Source organism: Stigmatopora nigra, chromosome 8 (genome assembly GCF_051989575.1).
Source record: "Stigmatopora nigra isolate UIUO_SnigA chromosome 8, RoL_Snig_1.1, whole genome shotgun sequence".
In the NCBI taxonomy this organism is placed as follows: domain Eukaryota; kingdom Metazoa; phylum Chordata; class Actinopteri; order Syngnathiformes; family Syngnathidae; genus Stigmatopora; species Stigmatopora nigra.
In genome coordinates this window covers 13,079,017-13,100,730 of record NC_135515.1, presented here as the reverse complement: position 1 = coordinate 13,100,730, position 21,714 = coordinate 13,079,017, and the positions used below count along the sequence as shown (strand labels likewise).

Below are 21,714 nucleotides of genomic sequence, written 5' to 3'. Positions count from 1 at the left end.
GGAAATCAGTTTCCAAAACTGGAAAAATCGGTACCCCCAGTTTTAGCTTTGGTGCAGATCTTTGCAAATAGAACTGCCTGTGATGAATAAATAAAAATAATAAGAATAAAAACATAGATAAGACCTAAAGGTGGCAGAGTCAGTGACGCAGTTGCTGTTCAAGCCAACACGTCCTCATTCACAGCTTGAGTGCACTAAGCAACATTTCAGTCACATTTCAGCTTGAAGTTTTCAGTCAACAATTTTTGGTGCATCCCTTATTATTTGCCATTTGTTGCAGAAATATGTTTCACCAATGTATAACATATACATACAAAAATAATGACAATATCCCTTAAAAAACAACAATAACAATTGCAGTAAACTTTCACTGGCTTTACAATTACCTCCAAAAATTTATGAAAAGCTGGTTTGGCCTCCTTTGCTATTCTTACGGCATCCTTGGCATTCAGAAAGTTGTCAATGTATGCTGAATACGTATTTGCCAGAGTCTCTTTGGAAAACTGAGGTAAAGAGAAAGAGGACATCATGGTTTGTGTGCATTCAAAAATGTAGAAAATATCATTCACACAAGAGATTGGAACTGCCTTCGGATTCCTTTTGATTTGAAAAACCATTTGCTTGTTATTTTAAAAATGAGTTCAGACAGAAATGGATTTTTGTGGACATAACATAATCACACATATTACCCTGACATGTTTCCTCTCCAAGAATAGGGAGAGATAGAGAGACCAACTTAGCGCATATATAGGGTTGACATGTTTACTTTTTGTAAAATAAACATTTTTTAAGGAGCTCTGCTCATGCTCTGTATTCATACACTCAGTCTCTGAAAACAAAATAAAAAAATGAGAGGGAAAAAAAAATCAGACACATGACAAAATGAAAATTTCTAGGAGTGGACAGATGTGCCCAACACACATTTGTGACTTTAATATTTCTAATGAACAGAATGTCATCATGAAATCAATTACATTATTTCAAAGATTTTTTTCTGGCAAATAAGAGTATGATGCACTTTATAATACCCCGCGGAATATATGAATTTTCTCATTAAAATAGATTTAAAAGATGAGCTGAATTGGTGCTAAATGGCATCATTTATAGCCAGTTATACTCACAGATTGAGTGAGGAGGTGTCCAACAGTCTGTCTTTCGTGCCACTGGTTGACACATCCATCTACTTGTTCCAGGAAGTGCTCGTGGTGCTCCAAGATCTCTGGGATTTGGTAGAACATCTCATCCACCAGCAGCGGGTCAACAATTGAGCCCCCATCTGGCTGTTTGAGGGGGCGCATGTAGCCCTGCGAGATGAAAAGTTTCATATGTGAAAAAATTCAGATGATCATATATGAAATTAAAAATCAAATTTAACAAATACATTTTACAAACTTACATATTTTTTGTGTTACTTCAATTTAAATCATAAACCCATGTATTCATAAATTTAAGAAAGTATTTACTTTGTTTCTTGTCTAAATGACCTAATTTTAAATTATCTTTCTAAATCCTTCTATGCCACTTGGGGCGGAATTTAGGGGGATACTGAGGTTATGGTCGCACCCGGGCTTTAGCCAAGAGGGTTTTCCGGTGACGTTGTTCAGTGAGAGGGGAGTATAAAATAAACATGAGATTATGTGCAGGGAACTCATTTAGTGAGACCCCCATTGAGCTGGGTTTCTGTAGGGGCCGCGTACTTTGAAGGGGGACTGCAAATGAAAACTCATCAAGCACCTTTACTTTCATTGGCTCGTCTTGTTTCATTGTGTTGATTGAACTGCCTCATACCTTCCACCTAGGAATATCAATAAAGTTCATCTCATCTCATTCTATGAACCACTTTATCCTCACTAGGGTTGCGTGGGAGGTGGAGCTTATCCCGGCCAGAGGCAAGGGACACCCTGAATTGGTGGACGGCCAATCGCAGGTCACAAGGAAACAAACAACTATTCACGCTCACACACATACCTAGAGTAATTTAGAGTGTCTAATCAGCCTACTATGCATGTCTTTGGAATGTGGGAGGAAAACGGACTACCTCGAGAAAACCCACGCAGACCTGGGTAGAACTTGCAAACTCCACACAGGTGGACCAACCTGAATTTGAACCCAGGTTCCCCACTGTGAGGCCAACACGCTAACCGCTCATCCGCCGGGCCTCCCAATAAAGTTCATGTCTTGTGATAATTTTCTTCAGTTACTGTCCCAGTTTTTCATTATTTGCAAGTTATCTTAATTAGTTTGTTGACATGCACCATTTTAATTTTGCAATTAGACTGTGATTGTTAAGGATTTTGAGTTAACAACCAGCCATTATTTGTCACTGTGGAAGTAAATTTAAGCCTGTTTTTCTGCTGACAATATTAATGTCTAAATGGTCACTCACTGTTTAGTGAGCGGCACAATATACAATCAAATTATTGTTTTAGTTGGGTATCCTTTTAATAATTTCACATATACGTCGTTCACGAGTACAAGTCTCACTCCTGGCCAAACTATGAAAAAAACCTGTGAATTATCAATTGAAATACACGATACATAGTAAATCATCATCAAAGTTAAACTACAAAAGCCTAACATCATAGTATCAACATAAATATAGATGTTTTGAACCAAAGCTAAAAACAAAATTGAACGTTGCGTAAATATATAACAGTGTCAAAGTTTCCCAAAATTATTGATGGAGATCTGCTGTAAAGAGACTGCAGGAAATGACAAAAAATACCCTTGAAAGTAGTCCACCCACTTACTTCCCCTGTGTGTTTGCATCAGTCTCTTCATCTGTGACACACCTACAGTACATGGCACTTCAGGGTGCAAAGATAAAAAAAAGTTCACAACTTCACTTCATAGCTTTAATCTATATTTCATCAAAGAAGTCCACCTGCTTGCATGACCCACAGTAAAGGCAGACTGCCGATCTATTTTAAACACCACTATGAAATGCTCGTTCAGATTTCCATTTATCTCCCGTGCCTCTTGTGCTCACATGAGTCGTGGGGGTACTAGAATCTAGTCCAGATTACTTTTGGCAGTAGGCACAGTACATCCTGAGTTAGTTGCCAGCCAATGTTAGGTCACAAGCAGATAAATAACTATTCAGGCAAATACATTAAATTTAGAGAGTTTGATCAATTCTGACCTTACCATGCATAATTTTGGGATGTGACAGAGCAACGAAGAACTTACTTTGACGAGGTAGCCCAACTTGTCAGAACACCAGCTGGTCAGTGTGACTACACTACACATTATGCAAATGTGAAGAATCAAACCCGACCCAACTAAGAGTCATTAATACATTCATTTACTTATCCTTATCAGGGTTGCTGGAGCCTATCCCAGTTGATTTTGACGAAATTTCAAGACTACACCCTCAACTGATCGCCAGTCAGTTTTATCCCATGTTCCTCGCGTTTAAGTCAGGCGGATGACCATCAATGTATTCCAGCCTTTTTGAGCTGCGGCACACATTTTGAATTGCAAAAAACTCAAGTCACACCACCAGCTTAAAGTCTTTAAAACAAAAAAAGTGAAACTATCGCCTACATTAACAATATAAACTTTTTATCATCCAATATTTTCAACATGAATAAAACAGCATAATAAAATTGTAATATTAAGATTTTTATCCCTGAATATTCTAATGTCTGAATTCTTGGCAGATTATTTCCTGCGGCACACCCGCAGCGCAATGGTTGGAAAACATATTTTTAATGGATGGATGGCCTGCCCTATGCCAGTGATGCACAGAATAGTGCAGGGGTGGCCAACCAGTCAGAGACCAAGAGCCACATTTTTTACTGTGTTACCGCAAAGAGCCACATTTTTTACTGTGTTACCGCAAAGAGCCACATCACACACATACCTTTGCTCAGCCAGATTTATTGTAAATGTCACACACCAGCATAGTAATGATATAAATTGACTCCTACAGTACTAACAGCACAGGCCAGTCATTATCAACAATGAACATTGTGTGCACTGTCTCACACAGACAAACTCTCAGTTCAACCAAGTCCACAAACAAAAATATAATAATTTACAATAGCATTTTTCTTTTACTATGCATGTTACTTAGTGGGACTTCTGTCATAAAATCAGAGCCTATTTTTGCGCAACATTCGCTCCTTGTGAGCTGTCATTTATTATGAATGGCTTTTAACTAGCGCGCCCACCACGTGGGTGTACACCTCGCTCTCCTATTGGCTGCTCCCGGCTGAGCACTCTCGCCTTGGTCTGCCTCGCAGGGGGTGTGGCTTTTTCAGCCAACGCTCGATCTTTGGGATACTTTTTGTGTGCGCGACGCCGTTCATTGTCGCTTCTGGTTCACGGGAGCTCTCCCACTCTGTTAAAAACGTTTACTCAAATGACCTTGCTCCTGCTGGGAAACTTTGAGGTATTTTCATCCCAAGCACATGCGCATTGGACGAAAATACCGTATTGAACTCAAGCGAAGCGCACACGCAAATAAAAATAAAACACAAATACAAACTTTGATATGGACGTAAGAGCCGCATGAAACCGGGCAAAGAGCCGCATGCGGCTCGCGAGCCGCGGGTTGGCCACCCCTGGAATAGTGACAGGCAGAAAAATCAACAGTATCAACATTATTAGATGCCAGATAACCTTCTATCCCCCGTTTTCCAGTCATACAACTTTGTGTTCAATGAATAAGATTTAAATGCAACGCTTTATCAACTACATTTATTGTGAAATTTAAAATTCTTAGCATATGTGTACATATGTCTGGACAGAGATTCACGAAAACTCCCTGTATGCCCTAAAACTCCATTAAAGACAGAGCTTGCAATGAAAAACAAGCACAGCCTCCTTCATGGATCTGCAGCTTCAGTTTGCGGTCACTGTGGTAACACTTTCCCTGGGTAGCCATGGGAACACAGCAGGATTTTATCACCCTGAAGCCACACATAATTACGCTAGCGCGCGTTCGGCTATATGGGGACCAACTGCAGCAATGTGAGTGTCCATGTAGGAAACTGTATTATATATGCTCAAAGAGGTTACGTGGAAATGTTGCTTTAAAGCAGGGTGATCACAAATTACATTTGCACTTGAGTGCCTGTGTCAGCGTTCATAAGTGTGTTGATGTGTAATTAAGAGGGAAATAAATACGGCTGAGATTTGTACTAGCGCATACCTGTCAACCTCGGGCCAAGAGGTCCCTAATGAAACATCGCTCATTACCTAAACAAAATCCTTACACATCTAAAATGGCGTGTGAGTATCTCACATTAAAATGATTGTTTCAACTGCATGTTTTTTAGATGAGGGGGGAAACAGGAAACAACCCATGCAAGCCCAGGCAGAATCTCTACAAAAGGAGGTCCAAACCTGGAATTGAATTTGTTGAATGTATTGCATTTCATAATTATCTATGCAATGTTATTTTATTTCCAACTAAAAATCCATGCCATTGCACATGTTGAGCCTGAAAATATGATGTGTGGAGTGTTGTTTTACATATCCCTAAATGTGAGACCATCTAGTGATGAGATGAGAGATGAGATGTTATTACTGAGTTAGGAAAATGTGTTCGAGATTGATGACAACGTTTTCAAGTGTCTCCATTTGTTTTGGAATAATTAGCAATTATAATTTACAGATAACCTTGTAGTTTCATTTCTTCCATTCGTGACGGGCCATGAGTGTGTCTTTAGCATAAAACTACAGTTGATTTATTCATGTTTCACATTTCTCTAAAACAAATGTGTGTGTTCTTTTAACTTTTTTTCCCCTTAAAATTAAAATAACATCCATATTGTTTGAGCTTCTTCGGTATTGAATATGATGTTTTTATTTCCTCATAGTTGGATTAGTCCAAATCAACTTCACACAACCTTTAATGCACTTTAGTAACTACCATTATTGGGAATCCACTATTAATATATTGTAAATATATTATTGAATTGTTCTGACCCCTTTCTAGCAATTCATCGGGCTATTTTGAACCAGACAGCCTTGGCCTTTCCAAATGCAGTCACCCAGTTAGAAGGATAGAATTGTTCAAAATGAGGTTAAATGGTGAGTGAATAAAAATGAATTATTATTTTCTTATTTACTCTTCAAAGGCATCTGAATACTTTTCAGACCAGATGTTGAACATTGGCTTTTCATATGCTGCCACTGTTAATGCTAATCTACAATGACACGTAATGAGGTTAGGAAATTAGCGGGTTGAATGAGTGAATATATATTCGGGCAACTTGTTAGTGAAGTATATTTGTGTTTATCATAGTCAGAAAGCATGACAAATAAATATAAATCTCCTGCTATGCATTATTTGAATGATTGGCGTTACCTGAATCAGAGTGCGCAGTGACTCCACATATGATCTTTCCGTGTCCAATAGTGTCATCATCACATGCCTTCTCATGTCCTGAGCACAAAACAGAAAGTCATCTGTTTAATTACATTATCAAACTATATTTAATGTCACTCAGAATATTTTACTGACATCATAGAATAAATAAAAGAAGCATCATAGTAAACAGTGGGACACGGGTGGCCAACTCCACTCCTTGAGAGCCCCTGACAGGTTTACCAACAAGTATTCCCAAGTTCACCTTTCGATAAAGGAGGCATCTGAGATCATATCCTTTTATTCTTGCAAGTAGAGAATCGATCCACACGCGCCACCGGTCAGATGATTCTGAAGACCCTGATGTCTCTTTTGCTAATATATTCATATGATTTAAATAACATGCATCACGGAAGTCTAAACATTATTTAGAGCCTCATAACAATTTGTCTCAGTTCTCAAAACTATTGTAGGTCTGTTGAATCTTCTCAAGAGAGTTTCGATGTGAACCATCCTGGTAAGCCATGCTTCCCAAAACAAATCCACAGTTCATAAGAGCTTGTTGTGAACCATAGTCTTAAGAAGTCCAGGTGTGGAGGAGAAGTGACCTCCAAAGGTGATTTGGTTAACTTTGGAGCCAGCATTTCTTTCGCAAGATATGTATTAAAATGCCTTGTATTAATGTCACATTTATAATAATGATGAACCTAACATTCCTAATAAGTAAAGCGTTCATATATGTAATGTTTAATATCCAAAATAAGGCAAAGCGTTCTTCATTGCAAGCACATATATAATATTGATTATATTTCAAGCAAATTTATAACAATGATAAACCTAGCAGCCCCTATCCAGTCTGTTTTCCATGTCTCCTCCCTCCACCAACACACCTGAATCAAATAATCGGGATCGGTATGAAGCTTCTGGACAGCTTGCTGATGAGTTGATCATTGGATTCAGGTGTGGTAGAGGAGGGAGATATGGAAAACAGACTGGATAGGGGCTCTCGGGGACCGCAGTTGGCCACCCGGCAGTAGGATGTGAAAATGGTCACCTCAAATAAATTACCTATTAATTAAGCTTTAAATAGGAAGGCCAGATTTCATTTTCAAGGCAATAGGAAAAACATGAAACTAGACTCCCATCGATTCATATCCATCTTTAAAGAAGAAGAATCCCAGGTAGTTAGTTATCTAATAAATATGTACTTGATAAAAGAGACGTCCTGAGGCTGACTAATCACACCAGATATGTTACTACCAACAAAGACAAAGTGATAATTGAATTTATCAGCCACGTTGTTTTTTTCACAGAAGATTGCTTGTATTATTTTCGTTCATTTTTTGGGCTTCGGTCCAATACCTTGTTTAGTAGCCTCAAAGATTTATTGAAATCACCTTATAATATATGTATAATTACCAATTAGTAATGATTATGACATTAGTGCAGAATAAAAAAGGAAATAACTAATTGCAAAGGAGTATAATTCACAATGTTGCGGGGAAATTACATGGGCAAAATTAAACAACAAGAATATGCATTTCACCTTACAAGGCAATTCAAAATTAAAACAAAATGCTAGCATACAAGAGCTAAAGTGAGTTTGATTTTGTTTCATTGACATGTGTATTCGCGAAAATATGAGTTCAAGTATTCAAACATCTACAAATCTATCAAAGTCCTCAACTTTTGTATCCGACATAAAGGATTTGGCCAGGTGGGCGAGTGCGCCAACAATGCTGGGTTCCATCTCATTGTCGGGGTCAGAGTTGTCGCTGTGGGGTTTTGTAATAGTGATTCTAACTTTGACAAAAGCTTAAACTACAGTGCTAACCGGCAATTTGGCCCAGGCATCCGACAATCCATTCCAAATTGTTACGTAACTTGTGCAATGCTGCCTGCCCGTCTTTGTTAAAGTGATTAAAAGCACTACCAGCACATGGACGTCAATTGCCTTGCCACTTGTCTGGGATGTGTTGCCGTAATGCTTAGAATAGGCAGAGAGGCTATTTTGGGGTGAACGTCCGCTGCGTTGATTGCAATAAGTAGGCATAAGTGTCGGCAAGAAATGAAACTAGTCTGTCAAGGGCTCAGGGGCATACAAAAAGTTGAATTTAGCCCAAAAACAAGGCACACTGACTTGATGGGCGCCCCTTCCATTTTTGAGAAAAGGTGAGACTTAAGTGCGGCTATAGGTGTGGAAATGTGGAAATTTCGTAAGTAGAGGTAAAACTATATATATTTTAATTGTGATAATTATTTTTCATATCGCTCAGGCTTCTTTGGGACAGCCTTAAACTTGAACTTTACTGATAAAGTACCAGCTGGATGGACTTTGTTTTTCCCCTTAGACACAGTAACAGGTGTGTTGACATGCTGCCAGGTTCACTTGCGTCTGTTATACGTGACTGGACGTTTGGTCGCCGGTCAAATGGTGACAGAGAGTTCACTGCTAAAACCAGCTCTCAAAATTATATTCATGAGAGAGAGTTTAACATCTAAGAGAGAAGTTTAATATCTAAGTACTGTTGAAACCAGCTTTCAAAATTATATTCATGAGAGTTTAATATCTAAATATCTACTGTTTACAACAGTACTTAGATGTAAAACTCTCTCTTATTAATATAATTTTGAGTTTCAACAGTAAACTTTCTGTCACCATTTGACCGGCGACCAAAAGAGCGGCGACCAAAAGACTGGCGACCAAACGTCCGAGCATTGCTTTTATGCGGAGAAATTGGGGTGGATTCATAGATTTAGATTTCACTTATTAGAAAGCGAAGAAAAGCCATCATCCACATCATAGTGAAAAACTAAGCTAAAGAAGAGTCAAGTTTGTGTGCATCTATTCGTGTTAAAATAGCAAGCAATCTAAGAGGGAAGGCAACATCTAGGCCAGAGTCGCAGCCAAAACAGCCCCAAGTGTTCTTATGTCATGTCTCTTGTGACCCTCTTTTACTATGTTTTCCCCACAAAAGGTTTGAATCTTGAACTGCCGAGGCTAAAATATTTCGATATTCATAGGCTCCAACACTGACCCAACTTACTATCAGCAAGGGGCTGGTTACCTGGAGAGAATCGATAAAGGCACGGAAAGAATATTCAAAGTCCAAACAGATAGGTTGGATGACACAGGGAATTGAAACTTTGACCTCAAATGTGTTAGGTGTTAAACTAAACAGGCATTCACTGTGCTGCTACAACAGTGTTTACTGATGTCATAATAAACTGTTAAAAATGGTTCATTTGCTTTAGAAAGGTTTGGGATTCCTTTATTTAGCACAGCTCTAAAAAAATACCTCTTGATGTATCCAGAAAGAGCTTCACATATTTCTTTGGATTGCGCGCCAAAAGAATCCTGATAATCAACACTATATTTACCATTAATAATTTTTTAAAGGATTCTGTTTGTGACACGAAAACAAATTACTCTGGGTTTCATATTCAGAGCCGCCAACTACTCTGGAATTTCCACATTTTATTTCCGGAAATGCAACACAAATTCTGGGAGTCTGCAAAATCTCCCTAAACTCTAAATATTTTTAAAAAAATAAAAAATTGTCACTTACATTTTTTGGAGCAAGCATTTTGTAAAAATACCCAAAATACCAAATTTCCAATTTAAATGCCTCAAAATTCACCCCATCGCTACGGGTTCTGCCATCTTGATTCAACTGCACTGTAAACTGGATGAATTTGGTAACACGAGTGTATTGTGAATCATCGGAGTCACAAGTTCTGACGAATCGATTTGAAATCGATTGCATAGGTAACCTTTAAAGTTTGTCAAGGTAACCTTTAAAGTTTGTCAATTAAGTAGTTCAAAAATACTCTTTTGGATAAAAGCTGGTACATCCAAACATTCAGCTTGGCTAATGAATAATAACAGGGTGCTTGGTCTTTTGCCCAATCAGTATAGATAGTTATAACCACTTTGAGTCTTCATTCTTAATTGGTTCTTAATAAAAAGCATCCTTCCTTTGAGTGACATGACTTTGCAGTCATAGCATGTGGGTGTCTCCTATTTCACTAATTTCTCTTTGCAGGCCACAGACTGCTATGACGTACTCAACGATGATTCATGGTTATCAGACACACATTAGTGTCTGTGGTTTGAAGCCAAAATTCTCCATAGAAATCCCAATATCACCCTTTATACAATTATTTTTTTTAAAAAGGTTAGTGTTAAATAAAATTACATTAACTATACCAAATAATATGCAACATGAGGAAGTTATAGCAAAAACTGACTATAAAACATCAGTGCGTGCTCTATGCACAAAATAATGTATTTTCTGCTATCAGAACTACATGTTTTTTTTCTATTTCTGTTACCAAAAAAATGAACAGCATGATTATTCAAACAGATTTATAGTATCTGGGGAGAATATTGTAAATATTCTTCTGCCCCCACAAAGATTAACTTCAGTCACTCACACAAACAATGTACGTGGATTATGAGGCTGAGTGTACAGATTAGCCGAGGTTGCATTATGTCTATGAAGAAGTTTAGTTTGCACATATGTGTAGTGTAACAAACTGTCTCAAGCATAATCTTTAGTATTAGCATTGTGAACCTTAAAATAAATTACAAGTAAAAATATGAACCAGTTCTAGGTTGCAAGAAGAAAGGTGTCAAAAGAGACAATATACACAATGTCCCACTGAGAAAAATGCCTTATAACACAAGAAACACGACAAACAACATTAAAAAAAAGATTACCGACAAGTGCGACAGCATTTCATTTAGATGCATAAAAAGGTGAGTGTACCTCTCTATTAGAATGTTGTCTTGTACCACAATGGCCATTCAAATTCCTGTTATTGTTCCTGAAATGGTCCAAAGCATCACTTCTGTCCACGAGTTTCTCTCCTCCAGCTTCCCTCTCTACTCCGCCACCCTCGTCCCCGAGATTCCCTCCATTCATTTCCTCCAGTGCGATGCTGAATTGGGCTAGGGTTTGAACCATCTGCAGCATGTGAAACGGTTCCTCTTGTCAGTCACTTTGACAACAGAACAGGCTCTAAGTCGAAGTGAAGAAGCACACTTCAGCATGCATGTATGCTCATCTTCTACTGCATGGATGATGTAAGCAAGTGATGAGCTTAGGGTGAGGCGTGTGCCCTCCCCCTGGATGTGTATAATGAGAGAGACCAGGCGCAGAGGATGAGAGTAGCAAGCGTCCAGCTCTGCTGGGCTCAGCTAGACTGGATCAATCCACTAATAAATAACCGATGGAGATTTTAAAGGAGTCAAGAGGAAAATGTCCTTTTATTAATGTAGGACACTTGTGAATCACATTGTATTAAATACTAAAACATTAAAGCTACCTGCTTATTATTGCCTTTGTTACATTGAGTGTCTTTCTCAAAAAGGATGGATGCAAGGATTAGGACAAAAAGCTTTTGGACAGTCACCAGTGTAATGTTTTATGGTTTTATCTTCAAGCCACACATAAAAAAATAGTTCAAATAATAAAATCATCCATCAAAGTATAGCACTGTTTGTTTTAACATTTACCAACAGCAGCAAGTCATATGCTGTAGAATTTGTGACATTTTACTTTTACTTAAATTAATTCATACATTTTTAATGTTTTATGGTTTGGTCATCCATAATAGATAGGGCTGGGAAATAAGGTTTGCAGATATTTTGAATTTGTTTTAAAAGGGCAAGTGAAGTACAAAGGAATAAAAAAAAGTTTGTTTTGTTTTTAAAACCACGCAAGGGAAGGCTTAAAAAGTTCATTCACTTTGTTCCCCTTAAAAAACCCTTGGGGGGGGGGGGGGATTTGGGGGTTCATGAAGCCCAAGACATTAGCAGAGAGCATGCCAAGTCGTGTGAGCAGCGAAAGAGATAGTGTGTGAGAGAGAGAGACAGAAAAGAGAGAAAGAAGTGAAAGAGAACAATTGGCGCAAAATGAAATTGACAAACTTGCTGAATTTGAAGGAAAAGGTTAACCAAATGAAAATTCCACTTCAAGACCTAACATTACCAACATCAACACCATACTTGGCTGTTGAAACAGGTTGCATTGCTGAAGTGATTTGCTTTGTACAATCATAACAAGTACTCCACCTGGGACTGCAGCGATTTTGTCATCCTTTCAAACTGACAAGTAGTCCACATCATCAATATTTGGCTGTCCATATGCAAGCAACAGTCAACTCTTTTTGGAACCACAATGATTGATCTGTAGCTAGACCACCATTGTTGCAATTACGCTATAGTCCTCAACAATGTTCAGAATAGAGAGATCCTGAAATGTCTCATTATTGTTTTTGCATTCTCAGAAAGCAGATATTAGTATTTCGAGGACACTGTGTGCGTAGAAAACCGATAGTAGGGGAAACAAATGTAATGACAGAAACCATGACAGAAGTGTTTAGGAATAGTTATTTTGTGTTTGTCAATGACAGTCAAGACGACTGACGTTATTATTATGGCTCAGATGTCCCATCTCGTGCCGCCTAGTGATGTACAGTAATCCCTCAAATATCGTGGCTTCAGCTATCCCTGCTTCACTACATCGCATTTTTTTTCCCTGGGTGAATTTTTTTTTGTTAATTACATTTTTCTTGCAAGTTCATAAAAAGCGGAAGCCACTCACCAGTCCTCCGCTTACTACTAGGACTCAGCACTGAAGTTTTGTTTGTTTGTTTGTTTTTAAATAGGGGTTACCAGGGGCAGCCCGGTGGAGCGAGTGGTTACTGCATCAGCCTCACAGCTCTGGGTTCCTAGGTTAAAATCCAGGTAACGTCCACCTTTGTGGGTTTTCTCTGGATACTCCGGTTTCCTCCCACATTCCAAAAACATGCATTGTATGCTGATTACATGCTCTAAATCAGTGGTCTCAAACCGGTTCCACATAGGGCCGCAGTGGGTCCTGGTTTTTGTTCCAACCGATCCAGTGCCGACATTTTAACCAATCAGCTGTCTTTAAAATAAGTAGCACCTGACTCTAATTAACTGATTGCACTTGCAAAAGGTATCCTTGTTGAGTTGGAATGAAAACCTGCACCCACTGCGGCCCTTTGAGGACCGGTTTGAGACCACTGCTCTAAATTGTCCCTAGGTATGGGTGTGAGCGTGAATGGTTGTTTGTCTCCTTGTACCCAGGTAGCTGGGTGTCCCCCACCTCTGGCCCGAAGTCAGCTGGGATAGGCTCCAGCACCCCCATGACCCTAATGAGGATAAAGCAGTTAAGAAAATGAGATGAGATGGGTGACCCTACTGTGCGTTTTTTCGTTCATCGCGATCATGTCTGATCTACATTAACCGCGATAATCGAGGAATTACTGTAGTGGTTCACTCGGCTCACTTTGTTTCGGGCAGACGCAGGCTCGATTCCTGCTAGTGGCGGTACGATTGTGAGTGTGAATGCTCACTTGTCACTGTGTGCCCTTTGGCAGTCTAGAGCAGGAATGGGCAAACTCTTCCACAGAGGGTTGCAGCGGGTGCAGGTTTTCCTTCTAACCCTTAAATAGGACACCTTTTCACCAACCCGGTGTCCTACAAGTGCAATCAGAGGAGTGCAGTTAGGTGCTTCTTGTTTTCTACAGAAATCGAATTGGTTAAAGTGTCTGTGCTGGATCGGTTGGAACAAAACCTGCACCCACCGGAGATCTCGAGACCTGGTTTGCCTACTCCTTGTCTAGAGTGTAGTCTGCCTTTCTCCCAAAATCAGCTGGCATAGGCTTGCATCATTACATTATGAAGGAATGAATGTCCTATCTCCTGCATTTTACCACTAAAATCTTTAAGCTTTAAGTATATTTTGGTGGTTCGGAGTTCACTTTATTGTACTGCGGCAAAAATGGATAAAATACTGTAATCCCTCGAATATCGCGGCTTCAACTTTCATTACATCGCTGATTTTTTCTAGAAAAGAAAGTTCATAAAAATTTGAAGATCCACGCTCAAACTCGCAAGCGAAAGCCACTCTCTTGTCTTCTGCTTGCCACTAGGAATATGGCAAAAGACAGAGGACTCACCAGTGAAGAAAAAAATGGGGGCAACGGGCAGTGGTCATCATTTTTATCCGAAAATAGAACTTTCTGTGCGGCTGGGAGCCTCTGTGAATGTGGAATTTTATCAGAAATGCGAGCTCTGTGCAACTTTACGCTTATTCAAATATGACACCTGGTCGGCAAATTGAACAGCAGAGAGGATCAGCGAAGGGGGATTTTTTTTAGAAATTCGAGCCCCGTCGGCCGGTGCTTCGGTGTTCCGTGCCCGCGGTGTCAGTCGGAGCTACGGGGCCCCGTGCCTGCGGCGTTAGCCGGAGCATTAGCCTTTCGTACCCACGGCGTCGGCCGGAGCTGCGGCGGCCGCTACCCTACGGCTGGATTTTCGGTGACTAAGTAGCTGAGTGCTATTCGCAAAGGCCGATTGGCTGAATCAGCGGCAGCTGCTAGGGCTGTTTTGGTATCCTACTGATGCTTTAGTTTGATTAAATTGAAGTTCTTAATTGCTTCTCATATCATATCCGTACATTTTGCTGGATTAATTTGAAGTGCTGAACTTCTTCTGTAGCATACCTGTACATAATTGTATACACGTTTTTTTGTGCTATGAGTGTAACTGAAACGTTCCTTTCTCATCTAACGCATTTTTCAAAATTGATTTTAATAGCGCAGCAATTGTCTTTTGGTTCTAAACAAGCAGGTGGGACTGACGAAACCGGGCCCTCCTGCTAGTGACCAACGGGGGAAAGTTGATGCAAATTGGGTTGGCCTCACCTATGTTGTGTACTGTGATGAAGACGAAACATGTATGAGTCCATGTATATTAAGGAGACCCAGGGCAATAGATCTTGTGATAACGTATTTTCGGGGTTGCTATATATCAGTGCTTCTCAAATAGTGGGGCGCGCCCCCTGGGGGGGCGCGGTGCGATACCTGGGGGGGCGCGTGTAACCCTGGGGAACAGGATTTTATTTGGCCGTACTAGTATAAAGTGTAATTGCGCATCCACAACAAAAGTTGGCAGTGGCGCTCTCATTGTTACTTCTGTCATGTTTGTGAGAGTGCAACATTTCACATGTTGTACCTATAACAATTTTAGAAAATGATTTTATTTATAGTCACGGTGGGAAGTGTGGGGGGGGGGGGGGGGCGCGAATAGTTTTCTTCTTGCTAGGGGGGGCCTAACAGAAAATAATTGAGAAGCACTGCTATATATACTGGTGGTAGTGGACTTTCCTAATGTACAGAATTCAAATGAAATAATGACTTAACTTTGACAATGTTCAGCGGGATTGACTACTTGATTTTGTGGCTACTTCTTATATATCATAGAGCAGTAAAGGATAATTGCCCTCATGTTGTCCATTACCTATCTGGAATAGACCAACATACATTGTTGGTACTTTTCTTTTTTTTAATGCTGACACATAGAAAATGTGATTTTGTTTGTGTGCTTTTGACAAGCTGTTGAGTAAACTCGAACATTTTCTTGATTCCTTTTCAACATTGCAAACATGAAACAATTCCTAATACATAGACAAAACAAGGACTTCATAGTAAATTAATTCCTTGGTGCTCGCTCCCATCTCATTGTAGTGTTAACAGGAGCGAATTAATCCTTTAACACTTTACTTTTTATACAAATTAATGTTTTCAGTGAAAAGCAAACATGTAACTTACACTCTGATAATAAATAAATTAACCAAGCATTGGATAATTAAAAACTACTAATATTGTAGATTTGCACAAAGGGTAAGGTGCGTTTTAACAACTTTCACTTATTTAGTTGTAAAGACCATTTTATATTTGCAAACATTTCAAAGTAACAAAGTTAAAGAGTGAGATTATAATGTATTTTAAAACAGTCACCATTTTTAAATAGCATAGTTAATAATCCTGTTTTATTTCTGGCCTAAGCAAAAGAAAAAACTAAAAAGATGGTCAATCAGGGGAGAAAATGGGGCACCTTTTTCGAGTCGAGATTATATGGCAGTGGCAGCAAAGGTCACAAAAGGACATTTAAAGGTCGGACTTGTGGCAGGAAATTGGCCTTTAGCCCTGTAGCCATTGAAACAATAGATGGTATTGAAGGTCTGCTGACAGAGATCATAAACATTCACAGTAGACATACGCTTAATCTGCATTCGACTTATTTACTTCCTCACACAGCAAAAGACAAAGTTACTATATGAAAAGGAAGTTTATTCATTAATTCATTCATTCTCTGAACTGTTTTATCCTCACAGGGGTTTCAGGGTGTGCTATACAAGCTGGCTTTTGGGCACAAGGCGGGAGACAACCTGAATGGGTGGCCAGCCAGTGGCAGAGCATGAAGAGACGAAACAGCTTTATTCGCTGTTTCAAAAATACCACAGTACCACTGACGGGTGAAGTCACATACAAACGGCAATTTTGCACACTCTCCTCTTCCGTTTAGTTTTATTACTGTGGCGGCCAGCATTTTAATTGTCTTGTTTTGTTATTTTTTTAATAAATAATTTTCCCTGAAAATGGACGCAGATATTTTTCTGAAGTATAAAAAAATAGTTCCGTCTTAAGTTTGTGTTAGGTTTATCATTATTATAAATTTGTTTTTAAATATAATGAGTATTATATATGTGCTTGCAATGAAGAACGCTTTGCTTATTCTTAATGTTAGGTTCATCATTATTATAAGTGTGACATTAATACAAGGCATTTTAATACATCTCTTGCAAAAGAAATGCTCGCTCCCAAGTTAACATTGTTGGAGGTCACTTCTCCTTCACACCTGGACTTTGAGACTATGGTTCACAGCAAGCTCTTGGGAACTGTGGATTTGTTTTGGGAAGCATGGCTTACCAGGATGGTTCACATCGAAACTCTCTTGGGAAGATTCGACAGACCTACAATAGTTTTGAGAACTGAGACAAATTGTTATGAGACTCTAAATAATGTTTAGACTTTGATGATGCATGTTGTTAAATCTTATGAATATATTAGCAAAAGAGACACCAGGTACTTCAGAATCATCTGACCGGAGGCGAGTGTGGATCGATTCTCTTCTTACAAGAATAAAAGGATATGAATTCAGATGCCTCCTTTTTTGAAAGGTTAATTTGGGAATACTAACTGGATAAACCTATCAGTTTGCCACTAAGAAATAGAGCTTTGTGAGAGGAGAGTATGGTACCCGGACATTTCGTCACCAGACCGTTTGTCGAACAGACACTTAGTCGATGGACAATTCGTGGCCGGACACGTCGTGGCCAAACAGTTAGCCTAACCTTAACCCCAATCCCCTAAACCTAATCCTAACCACTAACCTTAACCACTATCCCCTAACCCTAATCCTAACTACTAACCTTAACCACTATCCCCTACCCTAACCACTAACAGAGTTTACTGTTGAAACCAGCTCTCAAAATTATACACGAGTTTAATTTCTAAGGGAGTTTAATCTCTAAGTTTCCATTTAAGTTCGGGCAGGGGGCAGATGCCAGTGATCTTGTGCGAAAATAGAGCTCTCTGGATAAGTAATTGATGGCTGGGCGGCGCGAGGGAGCGAAGTGGAAGTTTAATTTCCCCGAAAACAATGACACCAATAAAAACGAATAACATGGCCTTAATACTTTCAGAAATCGCAAGAAGCTTTCAACATGGCTTGCAGTTTGCAACAATGGTTCCTGGAGATTGATGAAAACATGGTCATTGCCATGGAATATAGCAATCGTCTTGACTTAGTTGATAGATAGTCCCGTCTTCCGCCATTTTTCTTCTTCGGAGCCGAGTTGATTGACAGTCCCCTGTCTTCCGTCATTTATCTCAGTGGCAAACGAAAGACGATGTTTTCTGCTTGTGAGTTTCAGCATGGATTTTAACATTTTTGATTCGGACATATAAAAAACACTATGTACTGAAACCGCGAATGTTGACAGTGCGAAGTGGTGAAGGATGACAGTATTGAAAATTTAACCCTCAAGAAAGAGTTTGGCACATTTTTGATCAGCATTTTTAAAAAAGCAATGACATGACAATAGTTATATTTTAAAAACAGCTTGTTTTACATTTATTCATTTAAAAAAGATTTACATATGTGCAATGCATTCTAATCAAATAAGTACTACAGTAGTTTATATGTACTGTATATTCAAACAATTTTTAAATATTCCAAGAGTAGGAAAGCCATGCCAGTTAGAACATATGGGATGGCTCATAAGTGGGTTGACATTACAGCCTTCTGTTCAAAACATGGATTTCCTCCCCACCCTGCAACGATATAAGCGTGTTTATCTGGTTTAATTACGGCTTCATCACATTACCTCAACCACCTACCCGCCTCCTGTGTCTTTAAGATTGTAAAATGTTGCTAAACGTTTGCCAATGTGACATATGCATTACTGCCAACAAATCCCCCCCCCTGCACCCTGAATTTTAGTCAGACTTGATTTAGAGAAGACGGCGGAAGACTAATGACACCAGTCGGTGCATCAACACATGAACGTTGGGGTTGGCAGGGGATCTTCTAAAAATGAATGCAGAATTTTCAAACCAGAAAAGAGCAGAGTAGAAGGGAGTGGTTTTGAGCAAAAAGAGGTTAGCCCAGACATGGCCAAACTACGGCCCGCTAGGCTTTTTAATCCGGCCCGCCGACGTTGTCCAAATATTGTTTTTCTGTTTTTGTTTTTTCCAAAATGGCGCCGTCATGCGGAAGCCAGTGGCAGTAGCTCTGACCAAACCCTTTTTAATATTTCTTAATACATTCCTTTTTACTTTACTTTGTAGTTTATACCTTTTACTTTAATGATGAGGGATGAGTATACTAATACTTAAGTCCTTTTTTTCTGTTTATCTTTCATATGTACTGTTAACGGATGCAGTTTGTATCGTATCTTGTGTGTATCAATGAGTTGACCATTTGGTCTGTTTTACATTCTGCGTGCGCACACAATTGACAAAATAAATAAGGACCTAAATTAACCAAACTAATTATAGGCACAAATTCCATGTGGACTTGAAGGTATTGCATTCTGTGTGTATGTTGAGTGCATGTTTGTCACTATAATGGTTAAAGGATGATAAAACGAAGGTAGGCCCTAACAACAAGGGAGGTCCAGTTTAAAATACCCTTGACTATAAAATCTATTTGTGGAGTCCTCTTCGTGCTGACTAAAATCAATACCTGGAAATACCTGTACGGTAAGCAGCAAACATAATAGGGAAAGGAAATTACTTTTATCCATCCTACACTCAGAGTCAAAGTGCAGTCTCACGCAATATGCCTTCAGTCATTCATTAATCACAACGTAATGCGCATCCTTGCAATAGTTGCAGTGGTCGCTGGAGCCTATCACAGCTGACTTTGGGTGAAAGGCAGACTACAACGTATCCTGGTCGCCAAACGGTCACACAGAGAGACATACAACCATTCACGCTCACAATCATACGCCCACCGGGCGGGAATTGATCCCACGCCTGCCCATACCAAAATCGGGCAAGTAAACCCCTGCAACTATCAGTTGGAGCCCAATATATTTCAGTTCCCTTTTTAGGAGACAAAGAAGAATAAAGAATCTTCAAATTTAATGTGGTTTTCAGGAACCTATAGTGTTTCATTAACTCTAGACTGGAAGTAAAAAAAAGAGAACTGTTGTGTTAATGGAATTGTATCGCATGTGAGATTGAGAACACACGGGTAACCAGATAAGTTCATGCTCCAAAGGCAAGCGACTGTGTGCATGGGCAACAGATACACATCTAGTGAAAAGAGTCTTTGTCTTCGATAGGTTTGGACTGAAATGTACTGGCATACATACTGTAATTCAAAAAAGAGGGCACACAATAGATTTCTAAATAGGAGGCATCTTCAACATGACCTATTGACAGGATCACATTTAGGCTGCAGGATATTTTTCACAAAAAACAAACTGGAAGCAGTGTTCACAATGTCACATTTTCTATAGTGTTCGTCGTCATTTACCCTGCAGGTAAGACAGTCTATCACAGCTGATTTTGTGAGTGGTGCAGTGCATGAAGGGAAGTCGCTTAGACTCAAGGGTTAAATATAATCTGTGACTACAAGCACTGTTTCTTGAAGTGGTAAAGTTTATTTCAGCTGCCACAATATCAATGGTTAAAAGCTTTATTGCAAATTTAGAGTTGACCATCTTTGCTTCTTTACCGCATTGTGCTATGGAGGTCCGCATAAAGGATGTTCCCACGGCAGGGCATGTCACTCAATTTATATTTTTAGTTAATTCGGATATCTTAGGGTCGCCCTTCCTATTGCAGACCTTGAATAAAACACTTCTATCACCACACGTACACTGTCGTCATGTGTAGCATTGTTTATAGAACTAAATCTGGTCTAATCTAGCGGTGTCAAATCTGCTAACCCGCTAGGAGGACTCCTGCCTGACTTTGATGCTCATTTATACTGTACATACACAATTAAATGCTTTAATCTTTTGTTGACAAAGGCACTGTAAAACTAGAATTTTGTGAGTTCTCCGAGTGTCTGCACTTTACTCAATTTCTTATCCGTAGTCATATTCTTTTCATTCGCCCTCTGCAGGCAAAACTGCAGCGTCAATAGCAGCCAATGTGCTAACAAGGCACCATAAAATGCTCAAAACTAAAAGGAAGTAACCCGGAAATGGCCAAAAGCAACAGAACAAGGCTAACAGACAGAAAAAGTCAGAAAATTCCCCCAAAATCAATATGAAATGATACAAAATGTGACACAAAATGAACTCAGTGCTTGTCAATGATAGAGTTCCACTTCACTTACATTGGCTGTGGATATTCAGCATTTCAGTGTCATTAATGTTCATTCAATCACCAATCTCAGTCAAAATAGATCTAGCGCCAGCAATGGTCGCAAGGAAGTTACCGTTTTTTCACATCTATAAGGCGCACATAAAAGTCTTAAATTTTCTCCAAAATAGAAAGGACGCTTTATAATCCAGTGCGCTTTATATATGGGCCAATACTAAAATTATTATCACGATAAAATAAAATAAATCAGTCGATAGGACAACTACGGCAAGCAGCCCCGGACTCTACTATTTTCCCATGGATAAAGTACTGCGCAGTGACTGCTGGGATATAGTTTTTTTCTGTCAATACACCCAATGGATTGTGGCCTGGCGATCGGCATCAACACTAGGTAGCTACTAGTTGCTCAATTAAACTATTAAACTCAGCATTTTCGATGGATAATTGTTCAATTTGGACACTGAAAATAAAGACGATGATGGTTTTGTGGGTGATGATCACGTGAGTACATTGAATAATGGCTAAATAAATTACAACCGAACTCAGTCTTGCTTCCGTTGCCTTTTTAAAAACGTGTTTTTAGCGTGCGGGTGCAGCGTGCATTTAGACAGTGCTATTACGGTTCGATAATCATCCATAAATAATATATATGCCATGCCTGGCTGCGTCTA

The 21,714-nt window shown here is 39.3% G+C and overlaps 1 protein-coding gene across 1 annotated transcript in view; it reads right to left on the bottom strand.

Moving 5' to 3' along the window:
• arhgef17 (Rho guanine nucleotide exchange factor (GEF) 17) overlaps positions 1 to 21,714 on the bottom strand; it is an 82,496-nt gene that overhangs the window by 21,730 nt on the left and 39,052 nt on the right. The window contains exons 2-4 of the mRNA XM_077722637.1: positions 6,320 to 6,397; positions 1,122 to 1,304; positions 387 to 503 (exon numbers count right to left, since the gene is read on the bottom strand). Of these exons, the coding sequence (XP_077578763.1) occupies positions 387 to 503; positions 1,122 to 1,304; positions 6,320 to 6,397 (378 nt within the window). The remainder of the gene's footprint in view (positions 1 to 386; positions 504 to 1,121; positions 1,305 to 6,319; positions 6,398 to 21,714) is intronic.